This window comes from Heterocephalus glaber, unplaced genomic scaffold (assembly GCF_053883595.1).
Source record: "Heterocephalus glaber isolate CG9 unplaced genomic scaffold, H.glaber_assembly_v1.0 deba00001431, whole genome shotgun sequence".
Taxonomy (NCBI): Eukaryota; Metazoa; Chordata; class Mammalia; order Rodentia; family Bathyergidae; genus Heterocephalus; species Heterocephalus glaber.
The window spans coordinates 3,003,610-3,027,623 of record NW_028258295.1 but is presented as its reverse complement, the minus strand read 5'-3'; the positions used below and the strand labels follow the sequence as shown (position 1 = coordinate 3,027,623).

The 24,014-nt window shown below is 44.6% G+C and overlaps 1 protein-coding gene across 24 annotated transcripts in view; it reads right to left on the bottom strand.

The window, feature by feature from the left end:
- Gramd1b (GRAM domain containing 1B) overlaps positions 1–24,014 on the bottom strand; it is a 251,281-nt gene that overhangs the window by 47,094 nt on the left and 180,173 nt on the right. The window contains exon 1 of one of the 24 annotated variants that reach the window (XM_087212602.1): positions 12,133–23,827. The exons of 22 other annotated variants lie outside the window; for them this stretch is intronic. In XM_087212602.1, the coding sequence (XP_087068728.1) occupies positions 12,133–12,179 (47 nt within the window). In that variant the 5' untranslated portion in view covers positions 12,180–23,827. Of the gene's footprint in view, positions 1–9,685; positions 12,069–12,132; positions 23,828–24,014 lie in introns of those variants that run through there. One more of the 24 variants, XM_087212611.1, reaches the window with a different exon arrangement.

The window sequence follows — 24,014 nt, the reverse complement described above, 5'->3', positions numbered from 1 at the left end:
GGCCCAGTGGTCTGCTGCCAAGTAGAAGCTTCCTCCAGATGGCTATCTCGTGAGTGCCTTGGATTCCAAACAGCTGGCTGTCTTTCCTTCCAGACTTCTTCCCACTGCTGCCCATTCTCGGGGACATTATCATCTCCTTAGTCTCGCAGGCTGCAAACCCATCTCTTCCATCTCACCCCATACAAAAACAAGTTGCCAAGCCCCAGCAATTCTATTTCCATAAAGCTCCTTATCCCATGCCTCCTTTTCTCCTCCAGGTCCTAGCTCAGGTCCTCAGGGCCTCTTGCCTGGATTCTTCCAGGAGCCTTTGCTATGGTTTGAATGTCTCCTGCAAACTCATGGTGAGTGGTATGAAGAGATGGAACCTTTAAGAGGTGATCAGATCAGGAGGATGCTGGCCTTGTGGATGACTAAAGGCACTGTCGTAGGGGTAGGCTGGGAGTGGAGTGAGTGAGTCACTGTGAGAGTGGGTTTGTTGTAAGCCCAGCCCTCTCCTGCCTCCTTTCTGATTCATGTGCACTGCCTGCCCTTTTACCTTCCACCATGGGATAACCCTCGCCAGATACCAGAACCATGCTTCTGGACTTCCTGGCCTCCAGAACAATGACCTAAATAAGCTGCTTTTGCCTATGAATTACTCAGTGTATGGTATTCTGTTTAGCAGCAAAAAATGGATCAGGACATGCTGAAGTAGTTTTCTTCATCTCCTTTTCCCAGTCATTCACATCTTTGCCATTAAATCTAAATATAAGCCAAGCCCGAACGGTGGCATAGGCCTGCAGTCCCAGCACTTGGGAGGCCGAGGCACGAGAATGGCTGTGAGTTCAAGGCCAGCATGAAGTTTACTGCAAGACCCTGTTTCAGAAGGAAATAAATAAATAAAGCCAATAACTCTCTGCTCCCTAATAGCTCACATACTAAAGTATAAAACCGTCAAAATGGAATACAAAGTTCTCTATTAAAAATAAAGCACACATCTGTATTTCAGAACTCCTTCTCTCTGTATAGCCTCTCAAGGGGTTTCCAAATTCCGCCCTTTTGCAGCTTCCCCTGGTCTTGGCATACATCCTCACTCTCCTGCTTCCAGACCTCCTCATATCTTAAGAGCAGGGCCTGAACAGCCTTTCCCTCTCTTCATTGACTGGAGCCATGTTCACTACTGGAGACCATCTCAAACCCCTCCTTCTCCAAAGTAAACTTTTCTAAAACCTCTACCATCAAGCCTACTGCCTATAGCACTCAGACACTATCTGTGTCACAGAGGAGACATAGAGGCTTCCGGAGGCACAAGCCCGCACAGCCCCTACACTGCCCCCTCCGTGCTCCGGAGGTGTTCTGTGTTCAGCAAATATCTTTAAATTGAATCTCACCCTTGGAAAGGTATCCCTACCTATGGCTTTATCAATCCCTCAGAATCAGAACAGCTTTAAAATCTGGGCCTTTAATCTGTGATATTGATAAAAGCTTAAAAATTATTGGGTATTTATGAGCTCCTGGCAGAGCACCAAGCATTTATTAAGCATTATTAAATGTACCCATCCCAACCTACCTATCAGGTTTTAATGGACATTGCTATTAGTCTTGCTTTTTTAAATGATAAATTTGAATTCTGGACAGATTAAATAATTTTCCCCCAAAATACAGGTGAGTAACAAGACAGAATTTCAACCATAGGCCTAGCTGACTTTAGAACTTATCTTAGAACAAGGCATTCTATCATTATTCGCTGGGCAGTGGCTAGATGGAAAGATGGAAGAATGGGTGGATAACTGGGTAAAGGCAAAGAACAGAATCAATTTTGAGGTTGCCTCTAGTCTTTAATTCATTCTCTGCTTTCCCTCAAAATGAACTTTCTAAAAAGTGTTTCTGACATTTTTAACCATCTTCTCCCCTATCAAAGCCTCCTTCCAGTTTCCATTCCCTTAGAAGAAAATTTGACCTCCAGATTGTAGTGGTCTCCTCAGTGACCTCACTGAGGCCTGCCCTTGACCATCCTGACTCTGGCCACCCCTCCCAGCACACCCTCTGCTCAGCAATCAAGGCTGATGTACAGATCTGGTGCCCTGTGCTTTTGTTCCTTCATGTCTTAGCAGCCTCTCTCTCCGAAATGTCACTTCTCTCTCCATTCACCTGATCAACATTTACACTCTAGGCTGAAGGCCAAGAATCTCACTTACCCTCCTCCCATGCTCTGCCTCTGCATGTTTTCTATACAAGGAAAAAAAAGTCTGCATCTCAGCAAAATCACTGCTAGTCTCAGCAGCTCCCTAAAACTCTCAAAAGTCACCCCATTACTGTACAAACTTGGATGTGTGATGAGCAATTAAAAGCAATTCCAATGGGGCTGGGGATTTAGCTCAGTGGTTCCGCCGCCTGCCTCGAAAGCGCAAGGTCCCGAGTTCGAGCCCCAGTACCAAAAAAAAAAAATCAATTCCTATGTATCTCATACAATATTGTCTTTCAAACAAATTCTATGATGTGCCACAATATGACCCTGCCAGTGCTATTAATAATAGAATTGCATTATATTTTACATTCTTAGAATTTTGTAGCCAAATTTTTAAAAAAGGACCTTAGATTTGCTGTAGGAGGAGAAGGAAGACTGATAGTAGATGGGGCATTTGACTAAGATCTCCATCAGAGTTTAAGAATAGCACACCAATTCCACTTTATACCAAACCTGAGAAACAGAAGGTTAAGTGCCTGGCCAAGGTGATATTCCATAAATATTCACTGACCATATGGCATAATGCTAGGTTTCAAGTTCATACAAGTGGATAAGAAAGGATCCTAATAGGATGCACTAGATATGCACTCCTTCCATTCTATACAAACTGTGAGTGGTGCAATAGAAGAAAACAATCAGGAGGATCTTTAAAGATATGGCTTGGATCTGGCTTCAGAAACCTATTGAAGTTTGCCAGGTGGAGGGGTGGAGGGTATGGAGGTCATGGGAAGAAATGGGGGAATAGGAGAGAAGAGAATGTTCCCAGGAGAAAAAATCCAGCACGAACAAATATATGTCTGCAGGCATAAAATAGCAGGGAGTACACAGCATTGCAAGAAATTGTGCCATTGAAGCAGAGTGCGCTTGAGCAAATGCCGAAGAGATTCCTATAATCACAACTCTCTCCAGTAACAGTTCCACTAAGACCCCCACCCTGAGATCTTCCCTCATTTCCTATTTCTCCTGTGTTTAAGGTCTCCAACAAAAAATTTTCACTCCTCTCCTGCTCACCTTGCTAACAGATCAGGCTTCCTGAAAGTCTTATCATACCACCTCATGCTGTATGTGGTTTGATCCCAACTCCTACAGTTAGAGCTGGCTAATGTCCTTGAGAAAGAAGGAAATGTGGAAAGGAGACAAAGACTTTCTGCAGTGACTCTTTTCGCAGTCCCTCCACCCCTGTCTCAGAGACGGTGGGCAGTGCATCACTTTTCTCGGCTTTCTTTCCCCCTTAGACCCGGTGAGGTCCTGCAGGTACACACAGACCTTGTCAGCAAGCCAGCTCACTCCCTGATTAGCCACCTGCGCAATTTTCAAAACCCTGAGCAGAACAGAATGGTCACTTGGGTTCAAGTGCTCCTCGCTTAAGCTAACCTGTGTGCCTTTACAGAAAAGCATTTCTGCGCCAGATATTACAAAATAGATACCTGTCCCTCCGGATGCCCTATGCCTCCCTCCACCTGTCCAGATGGCAGCAGCTCCTTCCTATATTCTTGCCATGCATGGTGCACCCCTCGCAGCCACCCAGCCCTGGCTCATTTCCAATCAGATTCTCCCCTCCGCCCCACACCAGGACACAGAATGTTCACTTCATTGTTTCTTCTAAGCAGCCCTACATTGATCTGCACTATCAAATGCAGGGTTGTAAACATCTCATTGCCAAGGACTTTGGTAATTTTTTTTAAAAAAGACTACCTGATACATTCCAGGGCACCTCCATGAGGCAAAAGAGCACATTGGATACTATTATCCTTGTAAAATGAGGAACAGACACCCTTCTTCAGAGAGTTGGAGGCCAAGGCTCTGGATGCTCCCAGGCATCATGTCCCAGAGAGGGGACAGGAGCACTCAGGAGCTTCCTCAGTGTGCAGAATGCCAACCTCAGCCCGCACCACCCCCACACAATGAATGAGAATTTTCAATGGATCATCTTCAGAACCTACATGCTAAATAATTATCATGGGCAGTCCTGTTTGTACTGTGAAGTATGAGAACTACTGCTCCAAGGGAAAAGCTCTTAGGTATCAAGGAATAAGTGACATATCTGCCCCATGTGACAGGGACCTGTTTACATCTCTTCCAGTGCAACAGCTGTTCAGGGTCTACCAGGCAGGTTGATTCGCTGGAAGAGTAAAATCATTTTTAGCTTGTCATGTGAACTGCCAGCATGGAGAATACAAAGTAGAACTGAAGGGGAGAAGACAAAGGGATATGCTTGAGGATGGTGGTACCTAACAGGATGTCCCCTTCTCACTAGTGACAACAGCTGTATTACAGGAACCTCAACCCTCCCTGCCTGTGACAGCATCTGGTTAAACCTGATTCTGCTACCTGTGGTCCCTAATTCCTAACAGACCCACATCTCTGTTACCCAGCCACATGTCCCATCTCCATGACAATTCTGAAGTTGCACCAGCAACCCTCCTTAGTTCATTATAATACCACTGCAAATATCCACGTATCCTTCGAATTTTCCTATAGCTCAGGTCTAGGATTGGAAGGCCACAGGTGTATTTGTATAACATTTGCATGCAATTTACATGATGCCTCCAAATATTTCCATCAGTGGGTTTGTTCACCTACACAAGATCCAAATGCAGAGTTTATGAGGCCTCCCTGTGAAAATGGCTATTCTTCTTTGTATTCTTCCTGGTCATTTAACAGTGTCTACATTAAATATCTATACTTGCTAATAACTGCAGTATAGTAGGCCAAGCCCAACCAGAACCTTGTAGAGGGGAGTAAACAGCCCAAATCTCAAGTCCCAGCAGGGGCCCCGATTTCCACTGCACACTCCTCTTTAGAGAGAAACATTTCAAATCACTTAAAAATTAACCTTCCCAGGCCGGAGATTTACCTCAGAGGTTTCACCTCCTGCTTCGAAAGTGCAAGATCCTGAGTTTGATCCCCGGTACCAAAAAAAAAAATTAACCTTCACAGGTAAGTGCAAGAATAAGTCTCAGTGGCATTTTCCTCAACAAACACTTTTTAGGATAGTGGATGAGGTGGGGGTTTGAAAGGACAAGAAGTGTACTGTTGTTCCTGTAAGAGGGCCTACTCCTTATGTACCTGGCACACAGGCACTACACCTGGCAGCAGCTCCACCCCTGGGGTCCAGTTCCCTCAAAGAAAGAAAGCACACCGATGCCTATGTGGCAGACTGTGATTGCCTGGTTGAGAAAAGGGCACAGAAAGCTTCCAGAAGAGGGGCATTTTTCCCTCCTTATAACATAAAGGTTCTCCTCTCAAACTTATTCTAGAGCGGAGTCTCAGACTGGTCCCCCGAGGCCCCACTTGCCCTGGGGTCAGCAGCGTGTTATGTTGCAGCAAAGGCAGACAGGGAAGAGGCTCCCAAAATGTTTTTTCTCCCTGTCAGAGTTCAGACAAATGCCTACTGCTGATCCCAACACAGAATCAGTCTCCCTCAACTGCTGGAAAGAAGAGCTTTCAGAGATGAACATCTTGCTCCCATTCCTGTTTGAGTAACTTGCTGAAATTCCCTAGGGGCTTTCCAAGTCAGGCCTCTGAATGAAGTAGACAAGAGCTGTTCAGGGACAGGTTCTGCCTGGAATTTGCAACTAAAAGACTGTTGTCAGGCCACCTGACATCTCTGTAGAAACTACAAAGATAAGTTAGGGTACTTCCTATGAGTAATAAAGTCTTTAATTTTCCTTCCCTATCTTAAGTGTCTAAGAAAAAATTTTTGAAAACTTTTAAAATATCTTACAAAATAACTGAAAGTGGTACAGCCTATCCAAAACATTTTTGCCCAGTTGGCTTAGTTAAATATCTAGAAATATTCTCACTGGGGATCCATGGGTGGTAGGGGAAAGTCCCAACAGTGACTTCGGTCATTTATGAATTTATGAACTGACTAACACAAGGGCAAGGTCCATGGAAATTCTGTGGCCAAATATAGAAAAGCAGACCTTCTTTACCCTTCCATCAGCATTCTTGATCAAGAGAGGTAAAGGAGGAAGAGAGGGCTGGCCTGGGGTAAAGGCCTTTTCCTACTCAAGCCAAAGAGCCCTTCACCACAATGGTGAGAGCCTCCATCTATCCCACTCTCCCGTTGCCTGGCTTTCCTGCAGCCTCTGTTCAGCCCAGAGTTTGGAATTCAATCCAGGAACAGGCATGACAAACACTAGTTTTCATTGCCATGGAGACTAGAGCCTTCAATAGAACCCAGACTTCATGCCTGAAATGCCAAAACAGCCTGACCCACTTTTCCCCCCTTCCTACAAAAACAAAATGAGTTTGTTTGCATCCTGCCTGAGTGCAGGGGGAAGCCGAAGGTGCTGCTATCTCTATGGATATTTCAAAGAGGAGCAAATTATGACGATCTTGGAAAATGCTGAGGATGCTACAGAGGCAGTCTCAGAAGGCAGAAAGGAAGTCACACAATCACAGGCACCATCAAATCCATTCTCCTTCCTTGTCCTAAACTTCTGGAGGAAAAGGTTCAAATCTCCCAAGAGAAGAACTTAATGACTGGCCATCTGACTTCTTCTGGAATTTAACTGTTTTTCCTAACCTCCTTTCATACTATTTTCTCTCTTGTGTTTTTCCAACCTCCCTAGACCTATCTCTTCCTCTATCACAAGTTCACCTTTTCCCAAAGATATTTGTACTTGGGGGTCTCTGCCTGGACTTCTTACTTGAAAAATTTTGAAAGCTGGTTCCTTTTCAGATTTTAGATCAAAGTTCAGATGTCTCCTTTTTCGAGCAATGTTCTTGAAGGATCACTCCGCCCAAAGTGGCCTCATTGCCTCCAGGCAATCGGTACATCATCACTTTGTGTTTCCCTTCCCTGCACTTAGAGAAGCTAAAATGGCCTCTTCTGTGGTTGAGTTGTTTACTACTAGAATGATCACTCCATGGGGGCAGGAGCCTAGTCTCTTGTACAGTTCCCCAGTACTTTCAGCAAAATGACTGGTATACACTGGGATTGCAGACATGCATCACATGAATAAAGAAATGAGCTCTTTTTAAAACTATTCATTTTATTATTTAGCCATCTGTTCATTCATTCCACTGTTCAGATATATCTGTTAGACATATCTTTCTTAAGCAGGCCCCAAATCTGCAGCCTTTATAAACCCAGACCTTAGTCCTTATTCTGACTTCTGGATCCATGAAAACTGAAAGATGGCATTACTTCCAGACTCCTGGATGACTTGGTCATTTGATCTAGATGTCTTTCTGTGTCCCTGTGTTCCTTGTCTGTCAAATGGTTATTACCAACTTTACTGGATTGAGTGAAAAGAATAACCCTAATTAGACAGTGTATCTCCAAAGTAAAGGGCTTCCTGTAATTTCTCATGGAGTTAGAAAAGAGGTTAGAAGTAGCATATGAATTCCCAGTGAAGAAACAGAATTCTGTTCCTAAATTCTTTTCTACATGGCAAAAATGCAGGGCAAGGACATAGGTTGTCAATATTCACATCTTCAGCTAGTTCCTACTTTCATAGGGCTGGCATGATAAGGATAAAGCAGTTTGATATGAAATTAAACACAGGAACTTACTGGTGTTATACAATTTCTTTTCCTCAAGCTCGTTCACAACAAAACAAACATGTAACATTTAAGGGACAGGCCTACTGAATTGCCTGAGCTGATCTATAATAATCTAGTTTAGAAGGAGCCTTAGTCACATCGCCTATCCTCCCACTGGTGCAGGAATTCCCTCAGCGGTGGCCCTGATGGCAGCTGCCCACTGCTACTTCAGATTTCCCATCTAGAGCATTCACAGGTAACTGCATACAGGTTGGGATATCTCTAAAAGGACTTTACATGCCATAGGTCTTATTTCTCATTTGGAGTCAATTATATTATCTGTCCAACTCACTCTGAACATAAGCCTTCAAAAATTAAGCTCATCTTGATAATTCAACATCATTAAGCAAATATTTTCTGGACTAGGAGATGTTATGGGGCAACTATGTCATGGTTGTTTATATCACATAATATCAACCATGATATTGGGCATAGAGTAGGGACTTAATCTTTTCAAGCTGAACACTGTATCAGCCAAATGTAAAGACAGAGTATTACAGAAAGTAACCCCACTCAAAGTATTTCAGAAGTCTTAAAGCTCAAGGGAATGGGACCTGTGAAAGCAGAAAGGTATTAAGCTAGCCCCAAAAGCCCATTCTCTGAAAAATATTTCCAATGCATTGAGAGACCACAAACTACTGAAACAAGAAGCAGTTCAACTGAATAGAATTTTCAGCTCCTTCTAAGTTTGCTCATCAAGGGCCCTTCCCCCTATCCTCAGCAAGAGAAATACTGTTACCAAAATGGAAAGGAGTTTGTGCAGGATCCATTCATCCATCCATCCATCCCCCCACCCACCCACCCACCCACTTATCCATCACTGAGAACCATGCTCCATGCCAGGTAATGTTCTAGGCATTAAGGACATTATTTCTGCCTCTAAGAAACTCCCAGTCTGGTGGGAGAGACAGACATGTTATTAACTACCACCAATGTAATAGGGGCTACCTGTCCAGGCAGCAAGGCCAAGGAACTGGGGAATAGTACACCAGGAATCAGGTGGCCTTTCTAACTCAGCCCTTTCTAGTATACAATCTGGGGCAAACCACTCCACTCTGAGCTTCAGCTTTTACTGCTCAAGTGTGGACACCAACTAATCCCCACAGGATGGGAGAGGAGGATGGCAAAGAAGGTATAAAGAGTACCCTGGGAACTGCTGAGAGTGGCAGCATTTCTGGGAGAGGACTCGGATCTACACTAGGCAAAGTATGGAGAAACAAGATGCTGGCAGACTGAGCCCGCATTGAATTTAGCCCCGAGGTTTTTCTCTGGTCAGGGGCACATCCATGCAGGCAGCAGAGGATATCACAGTACTGGCAGATAAACGTTCCTAGTTAGGATCCTCGTCAGACTAGCAAGTGGTGAAGATGTGAACGACAGCATCTGTTGGGCCTTCCCGTACACCACTCACCTCACTGGCCTGGCTATCCTGGGATTCAAACCCTGTGCTACTTTATTTTCTGTTAGACATCAAACAGAAACATGCCAAAGAATAACCATTCTGATAAGTCATACAAACTTTAGAATGAAGAGGGCAGTAAGCAGTCAGTCCAACTGTGTGGCTTCAAGCACATGCCTAACTAAATCTCCCAACAGGCTTCAACTAAATTTAAAATACACAAGGGGTACAAAATCCCAGAGCTTTCCTTTATTACCCTTCTCATTATTTCCTCTTACCATCAGGAAGTTACAGTTAAAAAAAAAAACAAACATTTATTTTCTTTCATTCCAACTTTCCCAAACAAAGTCAGTTTGTGAGCTATAACTCTCCTTTGTTCAAAGAAAATGATTCTAATTTCTCAAACCTATTCTCAGAGGTTAAAAATCATTTCTTCTACAGCATCTTCACTCAATCTTTGTTTAGTCTGAACTCATATATGAAAGTGACAGAGAAGTCCTTACCTGATCCGTAAATCATTTCACTGTAGAAAACAGTTTTTCTTTTAAGTCCAATCTGTTTCCTTTAGCTTCCTACCAAAGTTCTTATTCTACCCCATTTGGAGCAGTAGAACAAATTTAATTTCTCTTCCATGTTCCATGTTCATACAGCTCTCACGCCTTCTTTAACCTGGTGTACCCTCCCCCTGATTGGGCTCTCTCTCCTCTGAGTAAATGGATTCCAGTTGATCTCAAGCGCCCTTAAACTAGATCCCAGTCATGGCTTCTACTGCAGAGAAGTAGTCTGATTGGTTCAGAATAGAGCAGAATAATCACCCCATGTAATTTAGAAATCAGAGTGCAGATGTATTTCTAGAATTGTCTTCTGAATCAGGGGAATCTGGAATTAGTCACTGTTCTCTTCTGGGTCTCTGGGAACTGTGTTTCCACCATACCCTACAGGCTAAGGAGGGTGTCAGTACATGTACACATGCACACACATCCCTCCAAGGAACACACACCTGCACTCCACACTTCCTCCAGGCAGACAACCAGAGTTCCGGTGGGATGATGCAAAAATCACCCAGTTCTTATTCCAGCTTAGGCCATACTACAATCCCGAATGGTTGATATGAGTATCTCTAGGCCACAACAATTTTAAATGGTTGAAAAAAGAGTAATATTCTATGATGTGAAAGCCACGTGAAATCCACATTTCAGAGTCCATAAGTAAGGTTTTACTGTGATCACAGCCACACTCATTTGTTCACAAAATGTTCATAGTCATTTTTGGTGTGCAAAGCAGGGGTGTATGTTTGTGACAGGGACAGCATAGCCCACAAAGCCCATAAAACCTTCAGAAAGAGTTCACTGGCCCTTGGTCAAATAGTCTACAACCTTGCAAAGGTCTTTTCCACAAGCCTGTTTCTCTGCTGTCCCTCAGACAAGGAACCTGGTGCGACCTACCAGACCTGCCAGGGGGGATATAGCTTTGAGAAATTAGAATCATTTCCTCTGAACAAAGGCGGGTAGGCATGAAGGAGGGTTATAGCTCACAAACACTACCAGGGCTCTAATACCCAGAGGGAAAGGAGCCAAGCTCGCTCCTCTCAGTGGAGGAAATTTGTAGGGCTAGGAAAGAGAGGAAGTAGTTTTCTAGGTAGGATGATAAAAATTCCTACTCATTTTGTCCACAATCAATGATTTCAAAGTTGCTCGAATGTCTAAAAAGTTAACCAGACTAGCTGACTCCCAAGTTCCATGGGACACTACTTTCTGGGCACAGTCCTGACATTGCCACTTCCCTGCCACAGGAAGCTCCACGAAACATCCCTTTCCCTGACCCTCCTTCTGAGGCCAGAGTTTCCATCTTGGTATGAGACGTCTCTGACCTGCAGAGTATGATCCAAAGCAAAGGCAAGTACACTCACAATCAAGGTTAGCTTTAGGGAGAGGTGCGGCAGGAGGCAGAGGATGAGGGGGTGTCCACAGAGCAGACTTTGGTAGCAAATGTCAGAAGAGGCAAAGATCGATTCCCCCAGCCCTGGCTAAGCCCCTGGCTGATGCTCCAGAGAGACAGTAAGCTCCAAGTCCTCCCCCACCTGCCACTTCCCTAAACGAAGCAAATAACTAACAATGCAAGGAGGTGTGGGGGAGTAAGGCCCAGCCACTGGGAATCTGTTTTCTCAAAACACATGGCAAATGTCTGAGCCAAGCACTGGCAGAGCCAAAGAAACAAATCCCTTTATTTCCCCAAGTCCAGAGCTCTCCATTTCCCCTCTTGTCCTCTCCTGGTGACCTGACCCATGTGTCCTACGGCTCTCTCCCTGTATGATGAGCAGGATCTGTCCCCACCTTCCTGACCACTGTTGTGGTCATCTCCTGCCCACAGGGGCGCCAGGGAGGAAGTTAGTGGGTGGGGACAGGAGCACATGGCCTGTCCAGCCTCCCCAAGAAGCTCCTGGCAACCTCTATGACGCACCACTAATTCAATCCTCTGCCCTCCTTTCTCCAAATCAGAGGGCCCCAGTTAAGCCTCACTGGTTATGGGAAACCCATCAGCACCAGCGCAGCCCTTCCCTCCAGCCCACCCAGGGCCGCCCTTGGTGCCAAAGCTCAGTTGAAACAGTGCTCCTGGGGGAGGAAGGAGAAGATAGAGAAGAGACAAGGCCAGGAGGAAAACGAAGATGACATCTCTGCAGCATGATGTCACGCAGGCTGCTTTCAGATCCCCCGAAAGAACAGAACAGAAGCAAACAACATGGACTCCAGATTTACTCTGCCTCCAAAGGTTTATGTTCCTGGCAGCCCTGAGCAGCCTGCGTGTCCGCTGGAAAAAGCACATAATCAGACAGAAAGGTCCCCGCCAACCCTAGGATATAGCCAGCCAGTACCCAAACCCCACGGAGAAACAGAGACAGACTGACACACACGCGCGCACACACACGCGCTTCAGCACGGTGAGCACTAACCTGGAGGCCATTAGGAGCGGTAGCAGGGTGCAGTGCAGAGGACTCATTCATTCATGCATTGAGCGTGGGGGCGGGGCGGGGAGCAGGGGCCCTGAGGAGGTCGGAGGGCACTCACCTCCATGCCAAACCCAAAGCCCTGACTCTACCGGGAGGGGGCAGGGCTCTCATAAGCTGGGGGTGCTCCCTGGCTCTGCTGTTTCGAACTGCTCTGGAATTTTAAGCATGGTCCCCCTTTATCCCCCCCCCACCTCCCTCTGTGGCTGTTGTTTGGTGTGGTCATGCACCAGTACAGAAGTCGCTAGCTGGCCCTGGCTCGCTCCCTTTCTCTCTCTCCCTTTGACTCCCTCACAGACAGCTGTTCTGAGCTCAGGCACGTACACGCACAGGCGCACAGACACTCAGACATGCACCCTCTCTTGCGCGCAGACACACACAAACACACACACACACACGCACGCAAGCACGCATGCACACGGCACAGGCACACACACAAGCTGCTGCCTGCTGGTTTACATAATGCAACTCTTTGGTGCAGTCAGCTTGCCAGCTCTCAATTATTCATGCCAGCTTGGATGAGGGAGCCACCGGGGCTGAAAGATGTTATTTCCTCCTCGCCCCTCAAATCTGACAAAACACAAGATGATGCTCCTGGGAGACTGTTCCCTCTGCTGTCACCAATGATTTCCCAGGTGTTGCCTATTAGGTCAACCCACATCAAGGAGGTGACGCTAAATAAACACACAGGCGCCCTGCTCTGAATAGAGGCTCGTGTCCTCCCCAGCATGACAGCTGCTCTCCCTACCAGAGCCCTGGGAATAGGGCTAAGAGAGAAGCAGCGTTGAAGACAGTAATCCACAGGAGAAAATGGCTGAGGACCTCTTCAGGATGGCAGCTGCAGGACCGGTTCTCTCCTGAGCAGGTCAGGCTCTCATAGACTGAGAAGAGCACTTGCCCCCTTGACAAGCAGAGTCATCTGAGTTTCCAAATTCTAACCTGCACCTCTGATAACTATTTTCTCTGCCTGTTCACTGAAATGCAGGATTGTTACTCAGACACACAGCCCCCAGAGGAACGTTCTGTTCAGTATTCTATTCAGCAAAGGACAGCCTGATTACCTGAAAATCATTCACGGATTCAGAGCACTTTTGTTCCAATGAAATCATTTGATTCCCACCATAATCACCTGAAAGACCTCAGCGACCCATCTCACACACGAGGATGCTGAGTCCTGGCAAAGGGAAAGAGGCTGAGCTGGAGATTCAGAGCACTTGAATCCAATCTCAGGATAATAAGCTGCCTGTGTTAGTCAGCTTCCCATTGCTATGGCAAAATACCTGAGATAATCAACTTAAAAGAGAAGATATATGTTGGCGCACAGTTTTTGAGGTTTCAATCTTTTTGTTTTTGGGCATGTGGCAGGACAGTACACCTCATCTCAGCTGGGAAGGGGGAAGAGAGGGAGTGGGACAGGGAGAGGGAGAGGAGAGGAAGAGAGGGAGGGGACAGGGTCAATGGGTCCTTCAAGGGGACACCCCCAATGACCTAACTTCCTTCCACTAGGCCATATCTCCTAATGGTTCTACCACTTCCCAGTTAGTGCCACAGAGCAAGTCTTCAATGCACAGGCCTTTGCGAGACACTCCAGATTCAAACTAAAGCACTGCCCAACACCCTCAGTGTGCTTGTATTTGGAGAAGCAATGTCATCTGCTGAAGGGAGTAGAAAAAGAAATCCAAGTCTAAATCCAAAACAATAAAAAAGCAAGAATGTCATTGGTTAGCCTAGTGCCTCTCAAACTTTAATAATCATTTGAGAATCTTGTAAACCCACAGGTTCCAATGTAGTAGGTCTAGGCAAACAAACATCAAGAATCTGTCTTTCTAACAAACAACCAGGCGATGTCCATGTTGCTATACCATGGACACTCTCAATAGCAGAGGGTTAATTTACACATTCTTATTCTTCAGATTTTCCTAAAGGAGACTGTTTTGTCTGTCAGCTGTAGGTGCACAGGAGAACATGCTGAAGGTGGGTAATTATGATCCACTGGTGTCACCTGTGTCCTGCTCACTGACTTTATGCTGAGATCTAAAACTTCTTGGCATTTATAGGGGAAAAGTTTCATTCTAGAAGTGCCTAGCCCTGAAGGCTCATCATGATAGTTCTTTCCATGCTTATTTCTGCAACCTCTTGACAGAACAGCAGCCTTTTAGGGTCTTGAAAGCAACTGGGTTTGGGCTGCTGGGTCACCTCAGTTACCTAAAGGAATACAAGCTCCACAAAAAGGCACATTGGTGATCCCAACAGACATGTGCCCAATTCTACCGATTCTTCCTTGTCTGTCTCAAGCCCCACATCTTCTGAAGTACCTTCCTTACTTTTGAAAGCCAATCTTCTTCTGCTAATTTATTCCATAGGATCACCTTGGGCTTGAGTCAGATCTGAATCCAAAGCAGCTAAATTTTGCTACTTTCTGCATTTGTAAACCTTTTTAGTCATTTAGACCTTATTAATAGTCATTAGTCTAAGATTCACTTTCTACCTGAAAAATCCAATAAATGTGTACTCCCTTCTTAGTACTATTGAATCAATGAGGAACTAAAAGAGAAACATATGAAAACACCCAAGAAAAGTTGAGTGCCTCCCTGGCCCTGCCCTTATAATCTGCAAGTTCAAATTCTATTTCCTTTCATTGGCCTCTGCTCCCCAGTAAGATTGTAGGCTACTCCTTTCATGTCCCTCTAGCTCATGGGAATACTGGACAGAGAACAGGTGATTAGTCAGTACCTTTGCACTGACTTAGATAGCAATGAAGAAGTTGTTGGGGTCAAAGGGCCAGAGTCCTTATCCTGGCTTCCCCACTCACTAAGTGACTTTGGACAAATTTTGCTAAATGTTCTGGGCCTTTTCTCCTGCCCTATAATCTGTACACATTCATCTTTCTCCCATAGTGTTAGTATTTTCATGTTTTAGATTGATAACAATAGGCTAAAATGATAAGCTCAGGAGTCAGACAAATGTGACTTCAAAGGATGGTCCTATCAATTAACTAATTTTAGGTCTTTTGCAAAGTGAACCATGCTAAGCTTCAGATTCCTTCATCTTTAATGTAGTTTTTTTTTAAAAAAAAAAACAACAGAACTGGACTAGATTGTGCGAGGATTAGGTGAGGAAAATACATTTAATGTACTTTTCACTTCACCTGACATATAATATGTAAAATAAACTAATGTTACTATTATTTATATTAGTCAATAGCTATTGATGAAAAGCACAAGGAAGGTGTCTTCTAGTGCTGAGACAGGTATTCAGAATCCTTAAGTGAGTATGCATACAAAAAAAATCTTACTTCTACGAGACACCTGGATTAAGCATGTGTTATTTCCTCTGTCACCAAAATGCTCTTTGCGTGGTTGCCTCAAATTGGACCTCACTAAATGAGTCAGTTACAGACTGACTACAACAGAAACTTTAGTCTACTATGTTATAGAATGTAAGCCTTTCTTTCATGATTAGAAGCTCCCCACTTAATAAAAAACCAAATTTAATAATAAAACCAAAATTATCCCGACAATATAAACTGCTATGTGCAATGCAATTAGCTAAGCCCTGATAAGAATGATTTTGTTTATTTTCTACCAACAGCATAAGAAACAACTACTCATGATCCCTATTTTTTGGATAGCAAAACTAAGAGGTAGAGAGAGGGCTTGATAACATTCCCGCAATATGTGTTATCAAATAGTAGAGCATGTATCTGAACATACTCAATCTGCCTAGCTCAGTTCTACTCTTAATGATTCCACTGGGTATCAAAAGGGGTGCTGCATGGAAGGCAGGGGCCTCTTCCTAACAGTGTCTATCCATCTGCAGAGTCACCCCCACTTCCTTACCTTGTCCTTCTTGGGAGGACAGCACACTCTGCAGTGGCCAGCTGAGCCCAAGAGCACAGACTGCGATCATGGCAAAGCTAACCAGACTTGCACAGATGGAACGGATGCCCCCAGAGTCAATCTCCACACTTCAGTAGCTAAGCTATTTGCTGCCTAGATTCCCAAACTGCTTCTCTGTAAATGAATTTAGGAAATTGAGATAAAAGTAGGTACCTTTTTCCCAAATTAAACCTTTCCCATAGAGATAAGAAAAAACTGACACTGGCTTCTACTTTTAAAAGAAAGAGGTTTCTGAGAGTCCTGGGCAGTATCAAAAGCACATTCCAGAGAGTGCCTTAGAGGACCTGGGGCTAAGAGAGTTAAAATGTGTCTGTAAAGCCAATTGAACTGAACAGTCCCCTCTGACTGAGGGCTGCTCCACCATATTTCATAGGAAGATGTTTGACACCTTCAGTGGTCTTATTAACCCCCCATGCACTTCATAATTGTTGTTGACAAGAATGGGGACAGTAATGACAAAGGACTGTATCTTTGAATCCTACTTGCATAGCAATGAAGACTTTTTACAAAGAAAGTACTCCATATAACTTAAGTGAACCTGGTTTTGTTGAATTATGGGGAATGGGAGGCAAAAATGGACCCGATTGTCTCAATGTCATCCAAATGACAGGTGTCCATATAAAGTACCAACATCTAGGGTACTAGATGTGTGGGACATGAAGAAGGAAGGAGAACGGGCATCTGACATTTACAAAGAATTTCCCATGGGCTAGGCAAAGAGTTGAGTGCTTTTACATATTCTATTCTATAACTTTTGCTTCATCAAACTGATGGGGACACCGAGTATCAGATGCCTGTCCTTACACAAAATGACAGTCATTTCTGAAATTCATGTTTTCACCATATCTTGGCCCTTCCATATACACCTACTTAAGTCAAAGGCACTTGAAAGTATAATCTGTTACAGTATTACATTTAATCCTCAGAAGTTCCATCATTCCTATTTAAGCCACTTATCAATGCATTGCCCCTCAGCTCTGAATTCACCCTTCTTTGCTCTGTCTTGGGACACTAGAGCTGTACCCTGAAACATTTCTCCTTTGGTAGGTGGTACAATGTAAGGTTTTGTCAGTAGAAGGTGCTGACGAGACACGAAGTAGAAGAGGCTTTCTTCATTGGTGCCCCAGTGGGGAATTTCCGTATTATGTGCCCTACCCTGTAGCACCTCTAGAGCCTTCTGGATGCACTTAGCTATGGCCAAATCCTCTCCAGACAGCTCTGAGTCTCAGCCCTGGGTTCAGGGCCCTCTCACAAGTTTATTCCTTCACTGAGTCCTCTGTCTCCATCCTGGAGCAGCAAGTGGCTGCTCCCTCTACATTTCTTCGTCCTGTTATTCCTGTATCCTTTAGAGTTCACTCTACATTTTTACTCATTAGTGATTCTGTTTTTAAATTTTAATTTCTATTTTTATTAGTATGTTTGCAGCACATAATGATTACATTCATCATGGGGCTGTTAATGATTCTTAATATTAAATTTTCCCTATTCAAATTACTGGCAGGGTTTTTGTCTGCTAACTGTATCCTCACATACACAACTATACTGAGGAGCAAAAAGAAGCTCAGATGAGTAAGACGGGATCTGTCCCCTCAAGTTATCAGTCAGAGTAAAACAGCTAAGTAGAGTATACTAGAAGCCAGGCACAGTTTTCATACACATAATGTGTGTTCCCTCATTGAATCCTCACATCAACCTTACATTATAAATGAGGAAACTGAGGCATCTTAGGGATTAATTTTTCTCAGATCATATAGATCATAAAGAGAGGAAGCAAGACTTATCTCCCAGCATTCCAACTGTAGAATGTATGATGCCTCCATAAATGACTGCAGTCAAAGAAAGAGGAGCCAGGAAGCAGAGGCAGGACACATCAATGGTTTGCGGGGTTTTTTTGGTTGCAGGGATTGAACTCAGGACCTTGTGCTTGCGAGGCAGGCACCAGAACCACTGAGCTAAATCCCGCATAAGTGGTGTTTTGATGTTTGGAAGAGAAAAAAAAAAAGCTACACATTAACCAGAGAGGTATTTGTGCCCAAAGAGTTCAAGAGAAGAGAAGGGATCATTAAAGATCTTCTAAATTAGTCCTTGTCACATGAATGCGTTGATAAGCTCTGGCCATCAGGTACTCTGGAGACCCTATTAAATAACTCTAGAATTAATATTCATGATATTCTCCATGTTTCTGAGCCATTAATGCAAAGCAGCTAATGTCCCACAGGTTTCCACTCTGCCCTCTCCAAGTCCAACAGCCTCTAATCTACCAAGAGGTGACTGGGGTTGTCTAAATGCTCACATTGATGGCCTCTGCCCTGCTGTAACCCAAGACCTCTCATTAATATTGCATCTCTCACAAGAGGAGCAGCAATGGCTACATAATTAAAACCCAAAGCAAGAAACTGTCAGAAGAGGGGATTTAGATCAGTGGTTCTGCCATCTGCCTTGAAAGCGCAAGGTCCTGAGTTTGATCCCCAGTACCAAAAGAAAAAAAAAGAAATGGTCAGCAGGATAAAGGAGAAGAGGCTGAAGATTCAGATAGCTCCATTAGAATGCCCACTCTATGGCAGGCTAAGATTGCCACTAGATCAGGTGCTTGCCCTTTTGGTCAGAATCCATCATGAACAAAGGAATATGTAAGTAGGAAAGCCTTCCCCAGGACCAAAGACAGCCAAGCTTGCTGTTTTTAGGTCTCCTATCAGTTAAATTCCATTTCACCATCCATGGCAACTTTCTCTCCCAAGTTTCTTATAACCCAAGAAGAATCTGAGTTTCTTATATCCAAATAGGATAACTGGTACCTGGATATCACTTTTTTCTTTTCTAAATATTCCCAGCCATCAATTCTAGATTTTCAGCCAGTAACCAACTACAAATCCACTGAACAATCTATATCAATAGTTATCCAAATTTGCTACGCTTTAGAGACATTTGAAAGTTTTAACATACTCAAAGCCCAGGTCATATCCAAAACCAATTAAATCAGAATGTCAGGGGCTGGGAGATGAGTATCAGGTTGTGGTTTTTGCACCCCCTCCCCCAGTACTGGGGATTGAACCCAGACCTTTTTTTATTTTTAAATTTTGAAGACAATGTCTCAGTAAGTTGCTAAATTGCCCAGGTTGAGCTTGAATTTGTGATCCTCTTGCCTCAGCCTCCCAGGAATATGCCACCATGCTTGGCACAAATATCGGTATTATTTATGGATCCTCAAGGGACTGCAATATGTAACAATGTTTAGGAATCATTGGTCTACACAATTTTAACCTAATTAGCTAGTGTTGTGCAGAATTGCTTTACAAAGTATAATCTAGTGACTGCAGTTGGGGGGGGTGTTTAATTTCTTTGTCTTTTGGGGGGTTGGTCTTCTGTTTTCTGTATTGGGACTTGAACCTGAGCCTTAGCACAGAGCTATATCCCCAGCCCAACTCATTTCCTGAAATACCTAGCATGATGGCTGCTGGTGGGTCACAACCCAGTTCCTCTCTGGGAACTTTCCTCCAACAAAAACTCACCAAAGAGCAGACTCCTTCCTTGAGGACAGACCACATCCAATGACTAGTCCATGAGAGGATATAAGAACTTCCTTTACCTTGATTTTGGATAGCTCTATAAGGCTACCCCAATTCTGGAGCTTTCTACACAACTGACCTGAAGACTTTCAGGGGTATCAAAACTTAACTGCTCCCTCTGCCCAGCCCTGATGCCCTCACTTCCTTCCATTCATGAAGGTGAGGCACCTGCGGAAAGGCTTTCCTTCTAAGAGCACTTCCCAGTAAACCCCCAGCCAGCAAATCTGTCTTTTGCAGTCTCTTTCCAATCTAAGACAACCTAGTCAGCACAGAGGAATGTGTGAGAATAAAGAAGAGACAGCACACACTGCTAAAGCTTAAGGAAAAGGTTAAATCTGAAGTTCAGGGAATTCAGTAGTCAGGAATCTCTAGTGTCCTGGCCCCTTCTGATAGGCAGGGGACCATGTGAAGGCACCTACACCTCCACCCACTTCAGGATATTAGGGGAGACTAAGCCTTTCTCTAAATCACCTCTTTGCAGAGGTAACTGACCTCTTCTTAATCCTGGATTAAGGTCTTAAACAGGAAAGCCTGCTTGCTGAGTGCCCCAGTTAAGATGCTGACATGTGCTTAAGAACAGGCCTTGAGGCCCTCTTCCACTGGCCACGTCTTGAGCCACAGTACTTTCCCCTCCGTCTTCTTCCACCCTAAGCCTAGTTTTCTTTTAAATAGGGTGCACTCTGCTCTGGCAGCTTCTGAAGCTCCCATCACTAGAACACCTTTGTTAGGCCACTGCATCACCGTGGGAGCCAGTGAAGAAGAGAGAAGGGCCTATTTACGCACACACAGGCATGTGTGTGTGTGTGTGTGTGTGTGTGCGCGCGCATGCGCGTGTGTGTATGCACACATGCAAAAGTGGGGAGTCATGAGGAAGGAATCCTAGTCAATATGATGACCCTCTCCCCAGTTGGGTACCCCAGTGTGTGCCAAAGAGGCCACTGTTGCCTCCTGGCACACCTTGAATGGCCATGTGTCTCAGGAGGGTGGTTGAAGGGGTCAGCGAGCAGAAAACCCAGGTGGAAAGCAAAGCACCAGAGCTCAGTTTTACACTTCTTGACCCAGCTCCTATTTAATCTATCCAGAGTTTCTGCAAGGCACCTGGGAAGCCATTTGTGCAGACACTGAGAGACTATCTATGATTCCTCTTTCCATGTGATGACACAAATTGGGGCTCATTGAAGTGCTGTCTAGTGCGTGGCTTTCTGCAAATGTGCCTGAGCTGTTTTAAGCAGGTGTCTAATCCTGTCTAAATTTACTGCCAATGTTAATTTTTCCTACCAATACCTTTTCTCAGTATCCCTTTTCCCCATTCAAAACCAGCTGTGGCCATTAGTCTGCTCAGTCTCCCTCCCCACAGGCAGCCTCATCCTAGCTTAGGGACACAATACATGTTTGCCTCTTAGTGAGAATGATTCAGGCTAAGGCAGGAGTTACTGACATGTCCAAAACATAGTAGCATCTGCCTTCGTGGGGTGTGGACATCTAGGTGACACACATCTGTGTGACATAAAAGTTATGCTTGCTCTGGTCTCAGGTTCCCCATTTAGAAAGGCTTGGTACGGACGACTCCCAAAGTTATCCGCTCCGTGACCACGCTTCTCCTCATACTTCTGCAGGTGGTAAGAGCAGGAAAAGGGAACTCTGTAACCACAGAATGCTGCCCAGAGTGGACTGGGCCAGCAACCCAACCACGTGCTTTGCTGTGCCCTTCTCTCGTCTGACCACATGGTCATCTCTAACACTTCTGCTCTTCCTGCCTCTCAAAGAACAACTAAAATGCCATCAGGGTGGCTGTTTTGGGCAGCTGGGAGGAACTCTATCTCTAGATGTTAGGCCAATCCTCACTAAAGAGTTTTAGCACAATCTAATTCTTCTAGCCAATACCTATTGGGGCAGGGCATGGTGGAACACACCTGTAATCCAGTCTAGTGTTTGGAAGGCTTGGGAGGAGGATTATTGTAATTCAGGAGTTTGAAAACAGCTTGGACAACATAGCCAGACTCCACATCAAAAAAAAAAAAATTTTTTTTAATAGACATAAACTAAGCTAATGGGGACTAGAAAAGGCCAAGTAGGGACAGTAAAGATCTGATTAAGGAACTACATAGCCAAATGCTAATCCCAGGATACTGAATCCGCCCACAGGCATATACTATGACAATCTCTATTCCAATACCTTCGACATCATTGATAAGATGGCATTAACCACAATCAGATTCCCTCCCACAGCCCATGTACTACTCAGCATTCAGCTCTGCACTTCCATCACTGGAGCTGCCCTGATTTAAGGGTTAATAGCAGGGTAGGCCCCAAACCTTGGCAACAGCCTTCTACAAATCTAGAAGGAGTGTGAGCATCTAGTTTCCAAGGCAAAGATCACACAGTCAGCATGGACTGGACATATGTCATGGCTGTAAGAGTGACTCATGCACTTGGGCCTCATCAAGGGAAGCAAGCAAAAGGATGTTGGACATCCCACCATAGAAACTGCCAGGAGGAGTGTGCCTAGAAAGCATCACATTCCACAAGGTCCAGTGTAGCAGGCATGGTGGCATATACCTGTAATTCCGGCACTTGGGAGGCTGAGGCAGGAGAATCGCCTTGAGTTTGAGGCTGGCTTGGGCTACATAGTGAGTTTAACTACATAGTGAGACCCTGTCTCAAAACAAAGCAAACAAACATATACACAAATAAAAAGCTTAGAGGTCCAGAGCTCCAAGAAGATAAGTAAGACAGAGTTAATCTGGAAACTCTGCCCTGCACAAAACTGTAAAGGTAAGTTGGGATGTTTAGACTGAAGGAGGTGCCTAAGGTAAATGGGATATCAAACAGTTGAGAGGAAGCAGAGAGGAGAAAGCCAAAGGGGAAAAGGGTATGACATTTTTGTTTCTCCAGAGGAAGGTTAACAGATGGTATAATTGAGTTTGAAATGATAAAGACTGTACCAAGGGCTTAGGCAGCCAAATATTGCAGGAGGGCAGCATGTAAGTGGGGGAGCTCCCAGTCAGGAGGCTGGCTTCATATCCTCTTCCCAGATCAGATAACCTCCTGGACCTCCCAACTCTGAGGCCTCAGTGTGTTAGGACATAACAGCAATGAGCACCGGGCCTTCTGATTTTATACTGAAGCCACTACGGGTCTCCACCAGCTTCTCTTCTCCACCTTCTCCTCCAGGGTGAGAGTTAGGGTGCTCCACATATTGTTGGGGGCCAGAAATACACCCATAGACTCAGAGACCTCCATCATGAAATGGCCTTTCAATCGCTTAGCACAATTTTTACCTGAAGCTATCACCTCCTCAGCAGCTTCTCCAAAATAGAAGTAGGAAAAGAACAAGAACAATGGTGTCTTTTTTCCTTATCCTCCAAAAGAGTGAATCAATATTTTTAACTAATGGGGCAGCAGGACCCATATCCCTCTCCCAGGGCAGGTAGGCAAAGCTGTCCATCAGGAGGCTCCTGCTCCTACCCATCACTGTGGATCTCAGAGCAGTCCATGGTTTCCAACCCCCCACCAGGAACAGAATGGCCCTGTGCAGCTCGGTGGGAGTCTTGTAAAGCATCCTCAAGTGGGAGGGAGTAGACGCTAAGAAAACTCTGCCCACTGATGGGTCCCTGTATGCTGACATTTATAATTAGGATGGAAAATATCCATGAGACATGCTCTAGAGGACTGGCCTTTTTTTCTCTAAATAGTCTAGCACTTGACCTACCCTACACCTTGTCATTAGGATCAGTGCAATACAGATGGAATATGCCTTATACAAAATGCTTGGGCCCAGAGGATTTTAGATTTCAGATTTTCTCAAATTTTGGAATATTTGCACGGTATGTATACAGTGAGCTATCTTGAGAAGGAGACTCAAGTCTAACTGTGAAATAGATTTATGTTTCATGCATATCTTAGGTATATAGCCTGAAGGTAATTTTATACATTATGTGTAGGGCACTTGTGTTTTGCTGTGATCCTGTCACACGAAGTCGGATGTGGAATTACGCATCTGTGGTGTTCTGTCAAAAAGTTTCTGATTTGGGGTAGTTCACATTTTGGGTTTTCAGATTAAAGGTGCTTAACCTCTACCATGGGCTGCATGTGTAGAAGCAGAGTTTTCTGCTATGTACATGCACCAACTGCCCAAGAAGAATGTGATCACTGTGTATTATAAATATATACTAATAAAAAATTAAAATCTAAATAATAATAAAAGAAGTAGAATTCTCTATTCAGCCAATGCCCTTTCCCTGCCTTATTTCCCAGAACACGCCGGCAGGAGAGGGGACAGGTGGAAACCAAATGGCAGGATCCTTCCGGGTTGAGCATGTCTCTCTCAACCTCCTCCCACGTCACACACGTTCACAAGCAG